Source organism: Elephas maximus, chromosome 2 (genome assembly GCF_024166365.1).
Source record: "Elephas maximus indicus isolate mEleMax1 chromosome 2, mEleMax1 primary haplotype, whole genome shotgun sequence".
NCBI classification, from domain to species: domain Eukaryota; kingdom Metazoa; phylum Chordata; class Mammalia; order Proboscidea; family Elephantidae; genus Elephas; species Elephas maximus.
Window position 1 is genome coordinate 151,408,239 of NC_064820.1, and position 15,912 is coordinate 151,424,150.

The 15,912-nt window shown below is 38.8% G+C and overlaps 1 protein-coding gene across 3 annotated transcripts in view; it reads right to left on the reverse strand.

Moving 5' to 3' along the window:
• The window catches only part of CDC25C (cell division cycle 25C), a 38,041-nt gene that overhangs the window by 19,904 nt on the left and 2,225 nt on the right, over positions 1 to 15,912 (reverse strand). For all 3 annotated transcript variants that reach the window (XM_049873741.1, XM_049873742.1, XM_049873740.1), the window contains exons 3-8: positions 15,261 to 15,364; positions 14,519 to 14,564; positions 9,179 to 9,212; positions 8,979 to 9,068; positions 7,660 to 7,758; positions 5,750 to 5,905 (exon numbers count right to left, since the gene is read on the reverse strand). In XM_049873741.1, coding sequence (XP_049729698.1) covers positions 5,750 to 5,905; positions 7,660 to 7,758; positions 8,979 to 9,068; positions 9,179 to 9,212; positions 14,519 to 14,564; positions 15,261 to 15,364 — 529 coding nt within the window. The remainder of the gene's footprint in view (positions 1 to 5,749; positions 5,906 to 7,659; positions 7,759 to 8,978; positions 9,069 to 9,178; positions 9,213 to 14,518; positions 14,565 to 15,260; positions 15,365 to 15,912) is intronic.

Sequence of the window (15,912 nt, forward strand, 5' to 3'; positions counted from 1 at the left end):
TCCCTAGGCCATAATCTTTATGGGAGCAGATTGCCAGGTCTTTTCTCCGTCAAGAGTTGCTGGTGGGTTTGAACTATCGATCTTTTGGTTAGCAGCCAAGTGCTCAAACATTGCACCACCAGGGCTCCTAAAGAGAATATATTCAAGCATTATTTGTGAAATTAAAAATATATAAAGTGAATAAATATATAAAAGTATCATAGATCCTTCCTTTATGATTCGTGAATGATGTTATCCCTCTATGTATCCACTTCATTATCAGTCTCATCAGTGGCTATCACTCCTTCTCTAGAAGCTTTCTCTCTACTTATAAACTTACAGTCATTAGCCTTCATTTTCTCCTCTATGTAGATAGCCCTGAAATGTACACTTCCAATCCTGATGGCTCCAACTCCTCCTGCAGTAATTCTATTTAAATTTCCTATCCCCATCTCTAAATAAAATGTCTAAAACAGAATATATCTTATTCTCTCTGAATTCACCCTTTTCAAATTCATTCTAGTGTCACCATTTCTCCAGGTTACTCAGGTTAAAACCAACAGTAGTACCCTCCCCCAAGGCCTTTTTTTATATTACCTTGTCATTCATAGCATTTGTGACACTCTGTCATTATTTTATTCACTCTTTGGTTTACTTGCTTATGTTTGTCTTTCAGACCAAAAAGAATATAAATGCAAAATCCATTGCCATCGAGTTGCTTCCGACTCATAGTAACGCTATAGGACAGAGCAGAACTGCCCCATAGGGTTTCCAAGGAGTGGCTGGTAGATTCGAACTGCCGACCTTTTAGTTAGCAGCATGAGCTCTTAACCACTGTACTACCAGGGCTCCTATAAATACAAACTCCATGAAAATTAGGAATCTTGTCTGCCTTATTACAATTCTGTCCTTAGCCCTAGAGTACAGTGCCTGGCACACATTAGTCTTACAATAAATACCATATGTTGAGTTACTACTTATATTAGTTTTCATTAATAATAATAAAGTATATGAAGTATTACAAACTGGTTTTAATCCTTATCATGCTCACGACAATCCTATTGAGGATGTATTTTATCACTATTATTCTATTTTATAAATGAGGAACTGAGGCCTAGAGTGATTAAGCGTCTTGCTTATGGTCACAACACTTGTAGATAAGAGAATGAAGGCTAAAATCCAAGTGTTCAAGCTCCACTACACCATATTTGCCTTGCAAGATGAATAAATTTAAAAAACATACACTTGTTTCAAAGAAATGAAATTGATTCAGAAATGCAAAATGCCCCAGAAACTATCTTTTGCATATCAGTAAGGTCAATAAGCCACAAGCTTCTGATAGTCCTGAATGGGAAGGATTAAAGAAGACAAAAGAATACATTGTGAAATACTTTGGCAGTTCCTCAAAAAGTTAAACACAGGCTTACCATAAAAAAAAAAAAAAAAAAATCAACCATTGCCATCAAGTCAATTCTGATTTTTAGTGACCCTATACCAAAAACTAAACCCATTGCTGTCGAGTTGATTCTGACTCATAGTGACCCTATAGGACAGAGTAAAATTGCCCCACAGAGTTTCCAAGGAACAGCTGGTGGATTCAAACTGCCGACCTTTTGGTTAGCAGCCAAACTCCTAACCACTGCGCTACCAGGGCTTACCATTAAAAAAAAAAATCCTGTTGCTATAGAGTTGATTCCGACTCAGAGCTACCCTACAAGATCCAGCAATTCCACTCCTAGGCATACACCCTAAAAAGCTGAAAACAGATACTCAAATACATGCATACGAATGTTAATAGCACTATTCACAATAACAAAAAGGTAGAAACAACCCAAATGTTTATCTATCAACTGATAAAAAGATAAATAAATTGTGATATATACATACAGTGGAATATTATTCAACCAATAAAAGGAATGAAGCACTGATACATGCTACAAGGTAAATGAACCTCAAAAATACTATGTTAATAAGTGGAAAAACATGCCTTGCTCATGGATAGGAAGACTTAACATTACAAAAATGTCTATTCTACCAAAAGCAATCTATACATTTAATGCAATTCTGATCCAAATCCCAAGGACATTCTTTAATGAGATGGGGAAACAAATCACCAATTTCATACGGAAGGGAAAGAGGCCACGGAAAAATAAGGCATTACTAAAAAAGAAGAACAAAGTGGGAGGCCTTACTTTACCTGATTTTAGAACCTATTATACCGCCACAGTAGTCAAAACAACCTGGTCCTGGTACAACAACAGATACATGGACCAATGGAACAGAATTGAGAATCCAGACATAAATCCATCCACATATGAGCAGTTGATATTTGACAAAGGCCCTAAACAGTTAAATGGGGGAAAAGACAGTCTTTTTAACAAATGGTGCTGGCATAACTGGATATCCATCTGCAAAAAAATGAAACAAGACCCATACCTCGCTCCATGCACGAAAACTAACTCAAAATGGATCAAAGACCTAAATATAAAATCTAAAATGATAAAGATCATGGAAGAAAAAATAGGGACAATGTTAGGAACCCTAATACATGGCATAAACAGCATACAAAACATTATAAAGAATGCAGAAGAAAAACTAGATAACTGGGAGCTCCTAAAAATCAAACACCTATGCTCATCCAAAGATTTCACCAAAAGAGTGAAAAGACTACCTACAGACTAGGAAAAAGTTTTTAGCTATGACATTTCTGATCAGCACCTGATCTCTGAAATTTACATGATATCGCAAAAACTCAACTGCAAAAAGACAAATAACCCAATTAAAAAATGGGCAGAAGATATGAATAGACACTTCACTAAAGAAGACATTCAGGTAGCTAACAGATATATGAGGAAACGTTCACAATCATTAGCCATTAGAGAAATGCAGATCAAAACTACAATGAGATTTCATCTCACTCCAACAAGGCTGGCATTAATCCAAAAAACACAAAATAATAAATGCTGGGGAGGCCGTGGAGAGATTGGAACACTTCTACACTGCTGGTGGGAATGTCAAATGGTACAGCCACTTTGGAAATCGATTTGGCAGTTCCTTAAAAAGCTAGAAATAGAACTACCATAGGATCCAGCAATCCTACTCCTTGGAATATATCCTAGAGAAGTAAGAGCCTTTACACGAACAGATATATGCACACCCATGTTTATTGTAGCACTGTTTACAATAGCAAAAACATGGAAGCAGCCAAGGTGCCCATCGATGGATGAATGGATAAATAAATTATGGTATATTCACACAATGGAATACTACACATCGATAAAGAACAGTGAGGAATCTGTGAAACATTTCATAACATGGAGGAACCTGGAAGGCATTATGCTGAGTGAAATTAGTCAGTTGCGAAAGGACAAATATTGTATAAGACCACTATTATAAGAACTTGAGAAATAGTTTAAGGTGAGAAGAAAACATTCTTTTGTGGTTCTGAGAGGCGGGAGGGAGGGAGGGTGGGAGAGGGATATTCACTAATTAGATAGTAGATAAGAATTACTTTAGGTGAAGGGAAAGACAGCACACGATACAGGGGAGGTCAGCACAGTTGGACTAAATCAAAAGCAAAGAAGTTTCCTGAATAAACTGAATGCTTCGAAGGCCAGCGTAGCATGGGCAGGGGTCTAGGGACCATGGTTTCAGGGGACATCTAAGTCAATTGGCATAAAAAAATCTATTAAGAAAACAGTCTGCATCCCACTTTGAAGAGTGGTGTCTGGCATCTTAAACGCTAGCAAGCAGCCATCTAAGATGCATCAATTGGTCTCAACCCACCTGGATCAAAGGAGAATGAAGAGCACCAAGGACACAAGGTGATTACGAGCCCAAGAGACAGAAAGGGCCGCATGAACCAGCGACTACATCATCCTGAGACCAGAAGAACTAGATGGTGCCTGGCTACAACCGATGACTGCCCTGACAGGGAACACAACAGAGAACCCCTGAGGGAGCAGGAGAGCAGTGGGATGCAGACCCCAAATTCTTATGAGACCAGACTTAATGGTCTGACTGAGACTGGAAGGACCCCAGTGGTCATGGCTCCCAGACCTTCTGTTGCCCCAGGATAGGAACCATTCCCGAAGCCAACTCTTCAGACATGGATTGGACTGGACAATGGGTTGGAGAGGGATGCTGGTGAGGAGTGAGCTTCTTGGATCAGGTGGACACTTGAGACTATGCTGGCATCTCCTGCCTGGAGGGGAGATGAGAGGGTGGAGGGGGTTAGAAGCTGGTGAAAAGGACACAAAAAGAGAGAGTGGAGGGAGACAGCAGGCTGTCTCATTAGGGGGAGGGTAATTGGGGGTGTGTAGCAAGGTGTATATGGGTTTTTGTGTGAGAGACTGACTTGATTTGTAAACTTTCACTTAAAGCACAATAAAAACTATTAAAAAAAATACTATGTTAAGTGAAAACAGTCAGACACAGAAGGTCACATATTATAAGCTTCCATTTATGCAAAACATTCAAAATAGGTAAATCATTAGAGATAGCAGATTGGTGGCTGTCTTGGGCTGGGGAGTTGGGGGAATGGGGAGCAGCTGCTTAATGGCTATGAGGTTTTCTTTAGGGGTGATGAAAATATTTTGGAATTAGAGAGAGGTGGTGTTTGCACAACACTGTGAATGTAGTGATAAATACCACTGAATTGTATACTTTAAAATGGTTGATTTTGTTACACAAATTGCACCTCACTTAGAAAAAAGAAATACATATAAAGTGCTTGGAAACAGAATCTGGTTCATAGTAAATACTTAATAAATGTTAATTATTATTTGAAAAAAGAAAAAAAAGAAGAACAGAGGGAAAATGTAGAACAGAATTTCAAATTCTCACGGGCTACAGACTTTTTGGAGCCAAGTGGGTAGATGAACCCCTGAAACTACTGCCCTGAGATAATCTTTGAACTTTCAACCAAAAATATTCCTTGAAGTTTTCTTAAAACCAAACAATAGTTTAGCAAGAACTATCAATATGGGGTCAAAGTGACAACGGCAACTCAAAAGATTAGATAGGAACCTTTGAGGACAGTGAGTATATGTTAATGGAGGAGGAAAAACTCAGAAAAGGAAGGCAAAATGGCTGCACAACTCCAAGAATGTAATCAATATCACTGAACTGTACACGTAGGAACAGTCAAATTGGTATATGCTTTGCTGTGTGTGTTCTAAACAAAACAAAACCGAAACCCACTGCCGTTGAGTTGATTTCGACTCACAGCGACACTAGAAAACAAAGGAGAACTGCCCCGTAGGGTTTCCTAGGCTTTAATCTTTATGCAAGCAGACTGCCACATCTTTCTTCCATGGAGTGGCTGCTGGGTTCAAACCCCCAACCTTTCGGTTAGCAGCTGAGCGTGTAGCCATTATGCTACCAGGACTTCTATATATTCTCAACAACAAAATAAAAATTAAAAATAAAGAAGAACACTGTATCACGAGACACCTGGAATATCATGCTAGGTATACTCCATCCTTAACTTTTGTCTGGAGGCATCACTTATACCAGATTACATGGATGAGTCCTGATCTACTCACACCACTAATGGGAAGCTGCTCACTCAGCAATAGGAATATTTCCATGGTGAACTGACATGTTAACAGCTGGGTAGCTCATAGAGGATAGGAACTATGTCTTCTTGATCTCTTCATCTCTAGCATTTAGTACAGTGGGTGGACCATAGTAGACAAACAATATCATTTGTCCAAGAGTGAATGAACGAATGGGAAGAATGCAAAGATACCATCAGAGACCACTCTACCTTGGCATCTTCTTGATCCAGGGAAAACTCCATCAAGTCTTCTGAAATATCCTCTGCCTGGTCTTCTCCCAGTTCTGGATTTTTATCCAATTTTAGAACTGTAGTAATGGGACTGCCCAGATCTTTCATTTCACTTTCCAACAAGTTTCGATTGTCCTATCAAGTATATTGACAACATTAAAAACTATCCAGTAATATACCTTGTTCCAGGCCTTCCCTCCTTCTCAGAAATAGAAAATCTAAAATACAACCAATTTTACCCACTTAGGATGGGATACGTTATAGTGGCTTTCTTATAGGGCTGAGAATAGCTATGAAAAACAAATGAGTGCCTAGGTGACTTAAGAGCCCAATAGCTAAATGGGCAAAGGACATGATCATTCGCTAGAGAGAATACACATAGCTAATATTAAAATGAAATCACTACTAATTATTTTTAACATGAAATATTTTTATTTATACACCCACTCCTCACTTATTGACTATCTTGTTATCCAATATTTCACATTTACAATAGTAAAAAATCTACCATCTGACTATTTTGTGCACTAATGACGTATGTCTGGCAGTAATGAACGCTGCAGTGCAAAGCAAGAGTAATGCTGGCTGTGATGGTTTAGGTTAAGTGTTAACTTGGCTGGGCCATGATTCTCAGTAGTTTGGCAGTTATGTAATGATGTAGTCATCCTCCATTTTGGGATCTGATGTGGTCATCCTCCATATTCACATAACAACCTGGTCTTTGGAACCTAACCATGTAGATAAGTAAGGGGTGGGTGCATAATTAGCAATTTTTAAACAAACGAACAAATAAAAAAACCTATTGCTGTCAAGTTGATTTCAACTCATAGTGACCATATAGGACAGCACAGAACTGCCCCATAGGGTTTCCAAGGAGGTGCTAGTGGATTCAAACTGCCAACCTTTTGGTTAGCAACCGAGCTCTTTACCACTGTACCACCAGGGCTCCATTCCATGAGCTATGGATTGGTCATAAGAATATAAATTATAACTTTCAGGGAAAACAATTTGGCAGTGTGTACCAAAATTCTTTTAAAAAATCTATGCCCTTTGACCCAGAAATTTTAATGTTTGCTACCACTCCTAAAGAAAAAAAAATCTAAAATACAGGCAGATTTATGCTCAAGAATGTACATCATAGTATTATTTATAAAAGCAAACTCTGGATACCACTAAGTGTGTAAGGACAGGAAAAAGCTTATGCAAATGATAGTCCATTCATTAGAATAAAAGCATCCATTAAAATATTTACCAAGAGTTTTAAACTTAAAAAAAAAAAAACCGGGATATAAACTTGTATGTATGATATGACCCCAACATGAAAATGTAAAGATGAAAATTATAAAACTGAAAAAAAATTAGATAAAATGTTACAGTAGTTTTTCTCTAAATGGTATTTTCCTTTTTATATTTTTATGTGTGCGTGGTTTTTTTTTTTTAAACATTTTCACAATAGGCATATTTAAAAAAAACAAAAACTCATTGCCATCGAGTTGATTCCGACTCATAGTAACTCTACAGGACAGAACAGAACTGCCCCATAGGGTTTCCAAGGAGCACTGGTAGATTCAAACTGCCAACCTTTTGGGTTAGCAGCCATAGCTCTTAAACACTGCACCACCAGGGCTCGAAATAGCATATAGTACTTTTAAAACCAGGGGGATAAATACTTGAAGAATTAAGTATATGGGGAAAAAAAGGTCTAAGAATTTTTTCTCCACTTTAAGTTTAAACAAACAAAATGATAAGAGAACATAGGATTCCTGCTCAAAGTTTACTTCTCTAATCCCTTTTCTCACTGGAGTTAGCTTAGGTAAATCAAAAGGTCATAAATCCAGATCTGCCATTCACTTTTAGTTGGCCCTTAATGACAATGTTCAGTGACTCACCAGCAGAGAAAGAGGAGACAGATAAGGCCCTCCTGGTCTCTTTTGAAATCTTAGGTTCCTCGGTGACAACCACTCCACGGGCTTCAAAGTATTGTTTTCCTAAAAGAAGAACTACATTGGCTAGAGAAAAAGAAGTTAGTAGGCCCTGCAAAAACATTTCATCTGATTAAGCCGTGAATAACCCTTATGAAACACACTAAAGGTAATCAAGTTGACCCCATATCCTGAAAGATACAAATTATGGCTTGGATTTTATGTAAGATATGTAGATATGCTTTGGAGGATGTTAATTTTATTATCATAAGCAAAAGGATCAGAAAAGAAGAAGAGCCTGGCTGGGGAGGGGATGGTGAGACTAAGAAACCTGATCATAAAAGGAGATTAAAAGGGCAGTGTTAAATCTAAAGAAAAAACTGATTAGAACAGCCAAAAACGGGCATATCTTAGTCAATGTGAGAAAAGAAGAACATCAGTCTTTTATGGATACCAACCTAGGGTGGGATGGAGGGGCAGGGAAAAGAAAAAGATGCCTAGGAAAGGGAATTAGTTGAAGGGATTACTTAGAGCATTATCTTAGTGATTAGGTGGCTCTGGAGAGGCCAGTCTCAACTTGGAACTGAAAGATGGCCTAAGGCTGGGACAAAAAAGCACTATGGCTTTCTCAGAACAGGAGCTAAGAAGCTAGACTAGGGGAAAATAAGAAGAAACTAAGAAATCTAGATTTATATGGGAAGCCATGCAAGGAATCTGTGAACAAATCATGCACGTATAGTTTCCCTTTCTGTTAACTGCTGTGCCAAAACAAAACAAAACAAAAAACCTCCTAAGTCCCTTACACTACTGAAACAGAGATTTTTGTCCTCAAAATGATCAACTGAGTATGGGTAATAATGATGACCTGCTACGGAGGACCTGGAGCTAGGTTCTGTTCTAAGGTCAAAGCTTAAAAAGAGAAAAAACAAAATTTTTTTTTCCTGTAGTGATGCTAGTTGCTTGTCTAGCACGCAAAGATATAAACAGCATTATGTCTCATAAAGAGTCCCTGGGGTGGTATACACAAACAGTTAAGTGCTCGACTACTAGCCAAAAGGTTGGTGGTTTGAACCCACCCAGACGCCCCTCAGCCTGGCAATCTGCTTCTGAGAGGTCACAGCCTTGAAAATGTTACGGAGTGGTTCTGCTCTGTGCACATGGGATCAGCATAAGTAGCAATCAACACAATGGCAACTAACAACAAATGTCTCCCAATGACACCGATGTGTTGTTCCATTCAAAGGCAGAAAACGGCTAATGTATCTAGGTGTCCACCAATCACTTACGTTTTCTTTATTTGTAGATGAACTACAGATTGCATTTTTCTTTCTGTGGCCATGGTCCAAAGAATTTGGAGTGCTGCACAGCAGTTGCGCCTATAAGAGAGTTTTCTGAGACCATCTTGCATCTTACTGGTACAGGTGAGTTAGAAACCTGCCTCCCACCCGAGAAACAAACCTAAGCTCGAGAAAGAGGGGCTACTCACTGGGCTGCCTTCTATAAGATGCTGGTGATGATTCCTGCAGATCAAAAGAAATTGCCAGTCAGCTAAACCCCAAATATTGTTCACTTATTCTTCAGTGGCTTAGAGCATCCCAGCTTTTCCTTTCTTCCACTGTATGAGCCCTATACCTAGTTGATATATGTCTTCCAATGCCCAGAAATGTATTATCTTACAGTTTAGAAGGCTATAAGTCTGAACTCGGAACCAGCTCTAGGGAAAGGCTTTCTCTGTTGACTTGGGGGAAGGTCTTTGTTCCTTGGCTCCTCTGGCAATCTTCATGTGGTGTGGCATCTATCTTCCCCATCTCTGCCTGCTTCCCTATGCCTAATCTGCCCTTTTGTATCTCAAAATTGACTTAAAACACATCCTCCACTAATACTGTCTAACGACCATAACAAAGAAAATCCATTCCCAAATAGGATTATAACCACAGGTACAGGGGTTAGGATTTACAACACATATTTTTGGGAGACACAATTCAATCCATAACAAGGCCCTTTATTTCACTTGCGTGATCATATATGCAGATACACATCAAAGATGAAAGAGTGTGTCCTCATCTTACGCAGACATAATCATTGTTATTTACTAACTTTTCCAGTATTAACTATTGAGGTTCATATACATTTCCTATGGATTTCTCTAAGGGAGTTTCCAGGATTTTACCTGAGTTCTTAGGACATTCATTCAGTCTATACGGGGTTAGGACACTTTAAGCAATTTGAAGAAAATGAAAGCAATATAAAGTGAAATTTTCACATTTCATGGAAAGCCTGTACCAGTGCACTAAAACGAAACCAAAAACCTGTTGCCATAGAGTCAATTCCAACTCAGAGCAACCCTATAGAACAGAGTAGAACTGCCCCATAGCGTTTCCAAGGAGTACCTGGCGGATTCGAACTGCCAACCTTTCAGTTAGCAGCTGTAGTTCTTAACCACTATGCCACCAGGGTTTCAGCACTCTGATTCACCTAAGCACGGAAGGACAAAGTTCCAAAAAGTTTAAAACAGCCAGGTAGAAAACCTACCCTAATTTTAAGAAGGATTGAATTAAGTTGAATTCCTTGAGTATTCTCTGACTGAACATTTTAAGATTTCCAAATAAGAATCTATAACAGTAGTAACAGTAAACATTATGAAATGCTTGGTATGTGCTAGATACACGTTTTCATTTAATCCTTACAATAACCTTTTGTGAGAAAAGTGTTATCACTATCTCTGTTACAGGGTCCAATGAAGTTAAGACACTTGTCCAGGGTCACAGCAAGTGAAGTTGTAAGCCACTGAAACACATACTCTGACTGCAGAACCTGCACTGTTAACCACTAAGATATAGCACCTCTAACATGCAAATAAAAGCCTACACTACAGCACAATAAACCACTTTCTTTCATTGTGAAAAATAACACTGATTGTATGTAACGATTAAAATAGCCTTCATTTTCACAACACTATTTAGGTCTCCACCACTTGTCTGTTAGTTTGTCGTACCGTGATGGCTTGCATGTTGCTGTGATGATGTGATGATGTGGTGGCTTGTGTATTGCTGTGATGCTAAGCCACTGGTATTTCAAATACCAGTAGGGTCACCCACGGTGAACAGGTTTCAGTGGAGCTTCCAGAAGAAGATAGATTAGAAAGAAGGACCTGGCAATCTACTTCTAAAAAACTGGCCAGTGAAGACTTTATGAATAGCAGTAGAACACTGTCTGATATAGTGTGAGAAGATGAACCCCTCAGGTTGGAAGGAACTCAAAATAAACTCAGGGAGAGCTGTCTCCTCAAAGTAGAGTCGACCTTAATGATATGGATGGAGTAAAGCTTTCGGGGCCTTCATTTGCTGATGTGGCATGACTCAAAATGAGAAGAAGCAACTGCAAACATCCATTAATAATTGGAACATGGAATGTACTAAGTATGAATCTAGGAAAATTGGAAGTTGTCAAAAATGAAATGGAACACTTGAAGATCGATATCCTAAGCATTAGTGAGCTGAAATGGACTGGTATTGGCCATTTTGAATCAGACGATCACGTGGTCTACTATGCCAGGAATGACAAATTAAAGAGGAATGGTGTCATATTGTCAAAAAGAACATTTCAAGATCTTTCCTAAAGTACAATCCTGTCAGTGATAGGATAATATCCATACACCTACAGGGAGACCAGTTAATATGACTATTATTCAAATTTACGCACCAAACATTAATGCCAAAGATGAAGAAATTGAAGATTTTTACCAACTTCTATAGTCTGAAATTGATCAAACATGTAATTAAGATGCACTGATAATTAGTGGTGTTTGGAATGTGAAAGTTGGAGACAAAGAGGAATAATCAGTAGCTGGAAAACATGGCCTTGGTGACAGAAATGACACTGGAGATCACATGATAGAATTTTTCAAGACCAATGACTTATTCGTTGCAAATATCTTTTTTCAACATAAATGGTGACTTTACATGTAGACCTTACCAGATAGAATACACAGAATAAAATCGACTATATCTGTGGAAAGAGACACCGAAAAAGCTCAATATCATCAGTCAGAACAAGGCAAGGAGCTAACTGCGGAACAGATCATCGATTGCTCAGTTCAAGTTGAAGCTGAAGAAAATTAAAATAAGTCCATAAGAGCTAAAGTATGACCTGGAATATATGCCACCAGAATTTAGAGACCATCTCCAGAATAGATTTGATGCATTGAATACTAATGACTGAAGATCAGGCAAGATGTGGGATGACATCAAGGACATCATACATGAAGAAAACAAAAGGCCATTAAAAAGAAAGGACCAAAATAGATGTCAGAAGGGACTCTGAAACCTGATCTTGGACATTGATGAATGGAAGAAATGATGAAGTAAAAGAGCTGAACAGAAGAGTTCAAAGTGCAGCTTGAGAAGACAAAGTAAATTATTGTAATGACAAATGCAAAGACCCGGAGTTAGAAAACCAAAAGGGAAGAACACACTTGGCATTTCTCAAGTTGAAAAAACTTAAGAAAAAATTCAAGCCTCGAGCTGAAGTATCGAAGGGTTCTATGACAAATTACTGACTGACACAGGAAGCATCAAAAGAAGATGGAAGGAATACACAGAGTCACTGTACCAAAAAGAATTGGTCAACATTCCACCATTTCAGGAGGTAGGATATGATCAAGAACTGAGGGTACTGAAGGAAGAAATCCAAGCTGCATTGAAGGTATTGGCAAAAAACAAGGCTCCACGAATTCATGGTCTACCAATTGAGATGTTTCAGCAAATGGAAGCGACATTGGAAGTGCTCGCTCATCTATGCCAAGAAACTTGGAAGGCAGTTACCTGGCCGTCATGGATTGAATTGTGTCCCCCAGAAATGTGTATCAATTTGACTAGGCCATGATTCCCAGTATTGTGTGACTGTCCACTATTTTGTCATCTGATGTAATTTCCCTATGTGTTGTAAATCTTATCTTTATAATGTTGATGAGAGGGTATTAGTGGCAGTTATGTTAATGAAGCAGGACTCAATCTACAAGATTGGATTGTGTCTTGAGCCAATCTCTTTTGAAATATGAAAGACAGAAGCTAGCAGAGAGACATGGGGACCTCATACTACCAACGAAACAGTGCCAGGTACAGAGTGCATCCTTTGGACCTGAGGTTCCCGAACGAAGAAGCTCCTAGACCAAGGGAGGATTTATGACAAGGACCTTCCTCCAGAACTGACAGAAAGAGAAAGCCTTTCCTTAGAGCTGACACTCTGAATTTGGACTTCTAGCCTCCCAGACTGTGAGAGAATAAATTTCTCTTTGTTAAAGCCATCTACTTCTGGTATTTCTGTTATAGCAGCACTAGATGACTAAGACACTGGCCAATCAACTGGAAAAGATACATATTTGTGCCCATTCCAAAGAAAGGTGATTCAACAGAATACGGAAATAATCAAACAATATCATTAATATCACATGCAAGTAAAATTTTGCTGAAGATAATTCAAAAACGGTTGCAGCAGTACATTGACAGGGAACTGCCAGAAAGTCAAGGTGGATTCAGAAGATGACGTGGAACAAGGGATATCACTGCTGATGTCACATGGATCTTGGCCAAAAGCAGAGAATACCAGAAAGTTGTTTACCTGTGTTTTATTAACTATGCAAAGGCATCTGGCTGTGTGAATCATAACAAATTGTGGATAACATTGAAAAGAATGATAATTCCAGAACACTTAACTGTGATCATGTGGAACCTGTACATAGACCAAGAGGCAGTCATTTGAACAGAACAAGGTGATTAAAATCAGGAAAGATGTTTGTCAGGGTTGTATCCTTTCATCGTATTTATTCAATCTGTATGCCAAGCAAATAATCTGAGAGTCTGGGACTATATGAAGAACATGGCATCAGGATTGGAGGAAGACTCATTAACAACCTGTGATATGCAGATGGCACAACCTTGCTTGCTAAAAGCAAAGAGGATTTGAAGCACTTACTGATAAAGATCAAAGACTACAGCCTTCAGTGTGGATTACACCTCAACATAAAGAAAACAAAATCTTCACAACTGGACCAATAAGCAACATCATGATAAATGAAGAAAATATTGATGTCGTCGAGGATTTCAGTCGGATCCACAATCAACGCCCATGGAAGCAGCAGTCAAGAAATCACACAAGGTATTGCATTGGGCGAATTTGCTGCAAAAGACCTCTTTAAAGTGTTCAAAACAAAGATGTCACTTTGAGGATTAAGGCAGGCCTTAGTATTTTCAAACACCTCATATGCATGTGAAAGCTGGGCAATGAATAAGGAAGACCTAAGAAGAATTAATGCATTTGAATTATGTGTTGGCAAAGGATATTGACTACACTGTGGACTGTCAGAAGAACGAGCAAATCCGTCTTGGGAGAAGTGCAACCAGAATGCCCCTTAGAAGCAAGGATGGGGAAACTTCATCTTACATACTTTGGATACATTAACAGGAGGGACATCATGTTAGTAAAGCAGAGGGTCAGCAAAAAAGAGGAAGACTCTCAATGAAATGGATTGACACAGTGGCTGCAACAATGTGCTCAAACATAGCAATGATTGTGAGGATGGCACAGGACCAGGCAACCTTTCGTTCTGTTGTACATAGGGTCACTATGAGTTGGAACTGACTCGACAGCACTTAACAACAACAACATTTAGGTCTGCAAAACTTAAAAGCCTTTCAAAGGAAGAATTCAGGCCTCGAAGCCTCGTTTACACCCAAAGTGTATTCTGCAGCGTCTGCATAGGATATGATCCCCACAGCCAGTGCTGAAAAAAGCTTGAGCATGGGGTTAATTTAGCAAAAGAACTTACACCCTAGCTAACTGTATTTCCTGAGGTCCTGAAGAATCCAAATGACCTGCAATCAGATACAAAGGATCAGTAAGAGGAGTTATTCTTGTCCATGCACCCTGTCTTTCCTTCTGATCTTCTTCATTACCAGTAAACAGTATTATTTTAAAAAACTGAGCCATTGAACACATAGCCTCCCCATAGGTTCCAACATTCATGGAAACTTAATAACTTACAAATGTCATTGAAAGAAAAAATGCTGAGAAGCAGTATACTATGGAGACTTTCATGAGTAGAAATGAAAGCTTATCATTTAGAAAATCTGAAATGAAAGCGAATACTAGGATGGTTGACTAATGAAACATACTCCTTTTCAGGCACAGACCTATAAAAATGCATAAATCTTAGTTGACAAGGTATTTATGCTGGTTTCTTTCTTTGCCTCTGCTGAGACTAGACTAGGGCACAAAACTTCTCATATCTTAACTACTTCCGTTCACCAGTCAACAAAATATTCCTTCCTGTATAACATTTTCAAATGCAGTGACTCCTATTTATGTTATCTTTCTCTTCCTACTGGCTTAACCATTCTCCTCAAGCAGAAGTTACATTGGTTGCCAATCCACTAGTTACCCACACATTTCCAACTTCAAGGCTCGCTACACTCTTTCATCATCTTCCATCTCTATCCTACTAGCCTGTTCTCTCCCTTATGTTATTCTTCCCACTGAGGCCATTATGGCTGTTATTCCCTTCTCCCTACCGGTTTTATCAAAGTCTGAAGAGGTGGTAAGCTGAGTGGCAGACATGGCAGACATCTCCCCACTGCTAAGATTCGAAAGATCAAGGCAACGTTTTGGGGTTCCTCTGTCGAGACATAATAGAACATCAAAATTCCCATTAGGTTATAACATCCTTAAATGAAAAAAGCATAACATCCTCATTTGCAACACTCCTCAATAACTGTTACAAAAATCTGAACAGTGTCCAAATAAATCTAGTAACTTTTTGGGAAACATTTCAGATTAATAATGAAACAAGAAGCCCTGGTGGCACAGTGGTTAATCTAACTGTGCCAAATGAAAGGTCAGAGGTTCAAACCCACCAGCCAATCGGTGGGAGACAGTCTACTTCCATGAAGATTACAGTCTTGGAAATCGTATGGGGGATTTCTAATCTACTCCATTTTAGAGGGTCAGTTTGAGTCAGAATTGACTTGATGGCAATTTTTTTTTTTAATTGTGCTTTAGGCGAAAGTTTACAGAGGAAATTAGTTTCTCATTAAATAATATATACATTGTTTTGTAACATTGGTTGCCAAACCCAGGATGTGTCAACCCTCTCCCCTTCTATACCCCAGGTTCCCTATTTCCATTCATCAGTTTTCCTGTCCCTTCCTGCCTCCTTGTCTTTGC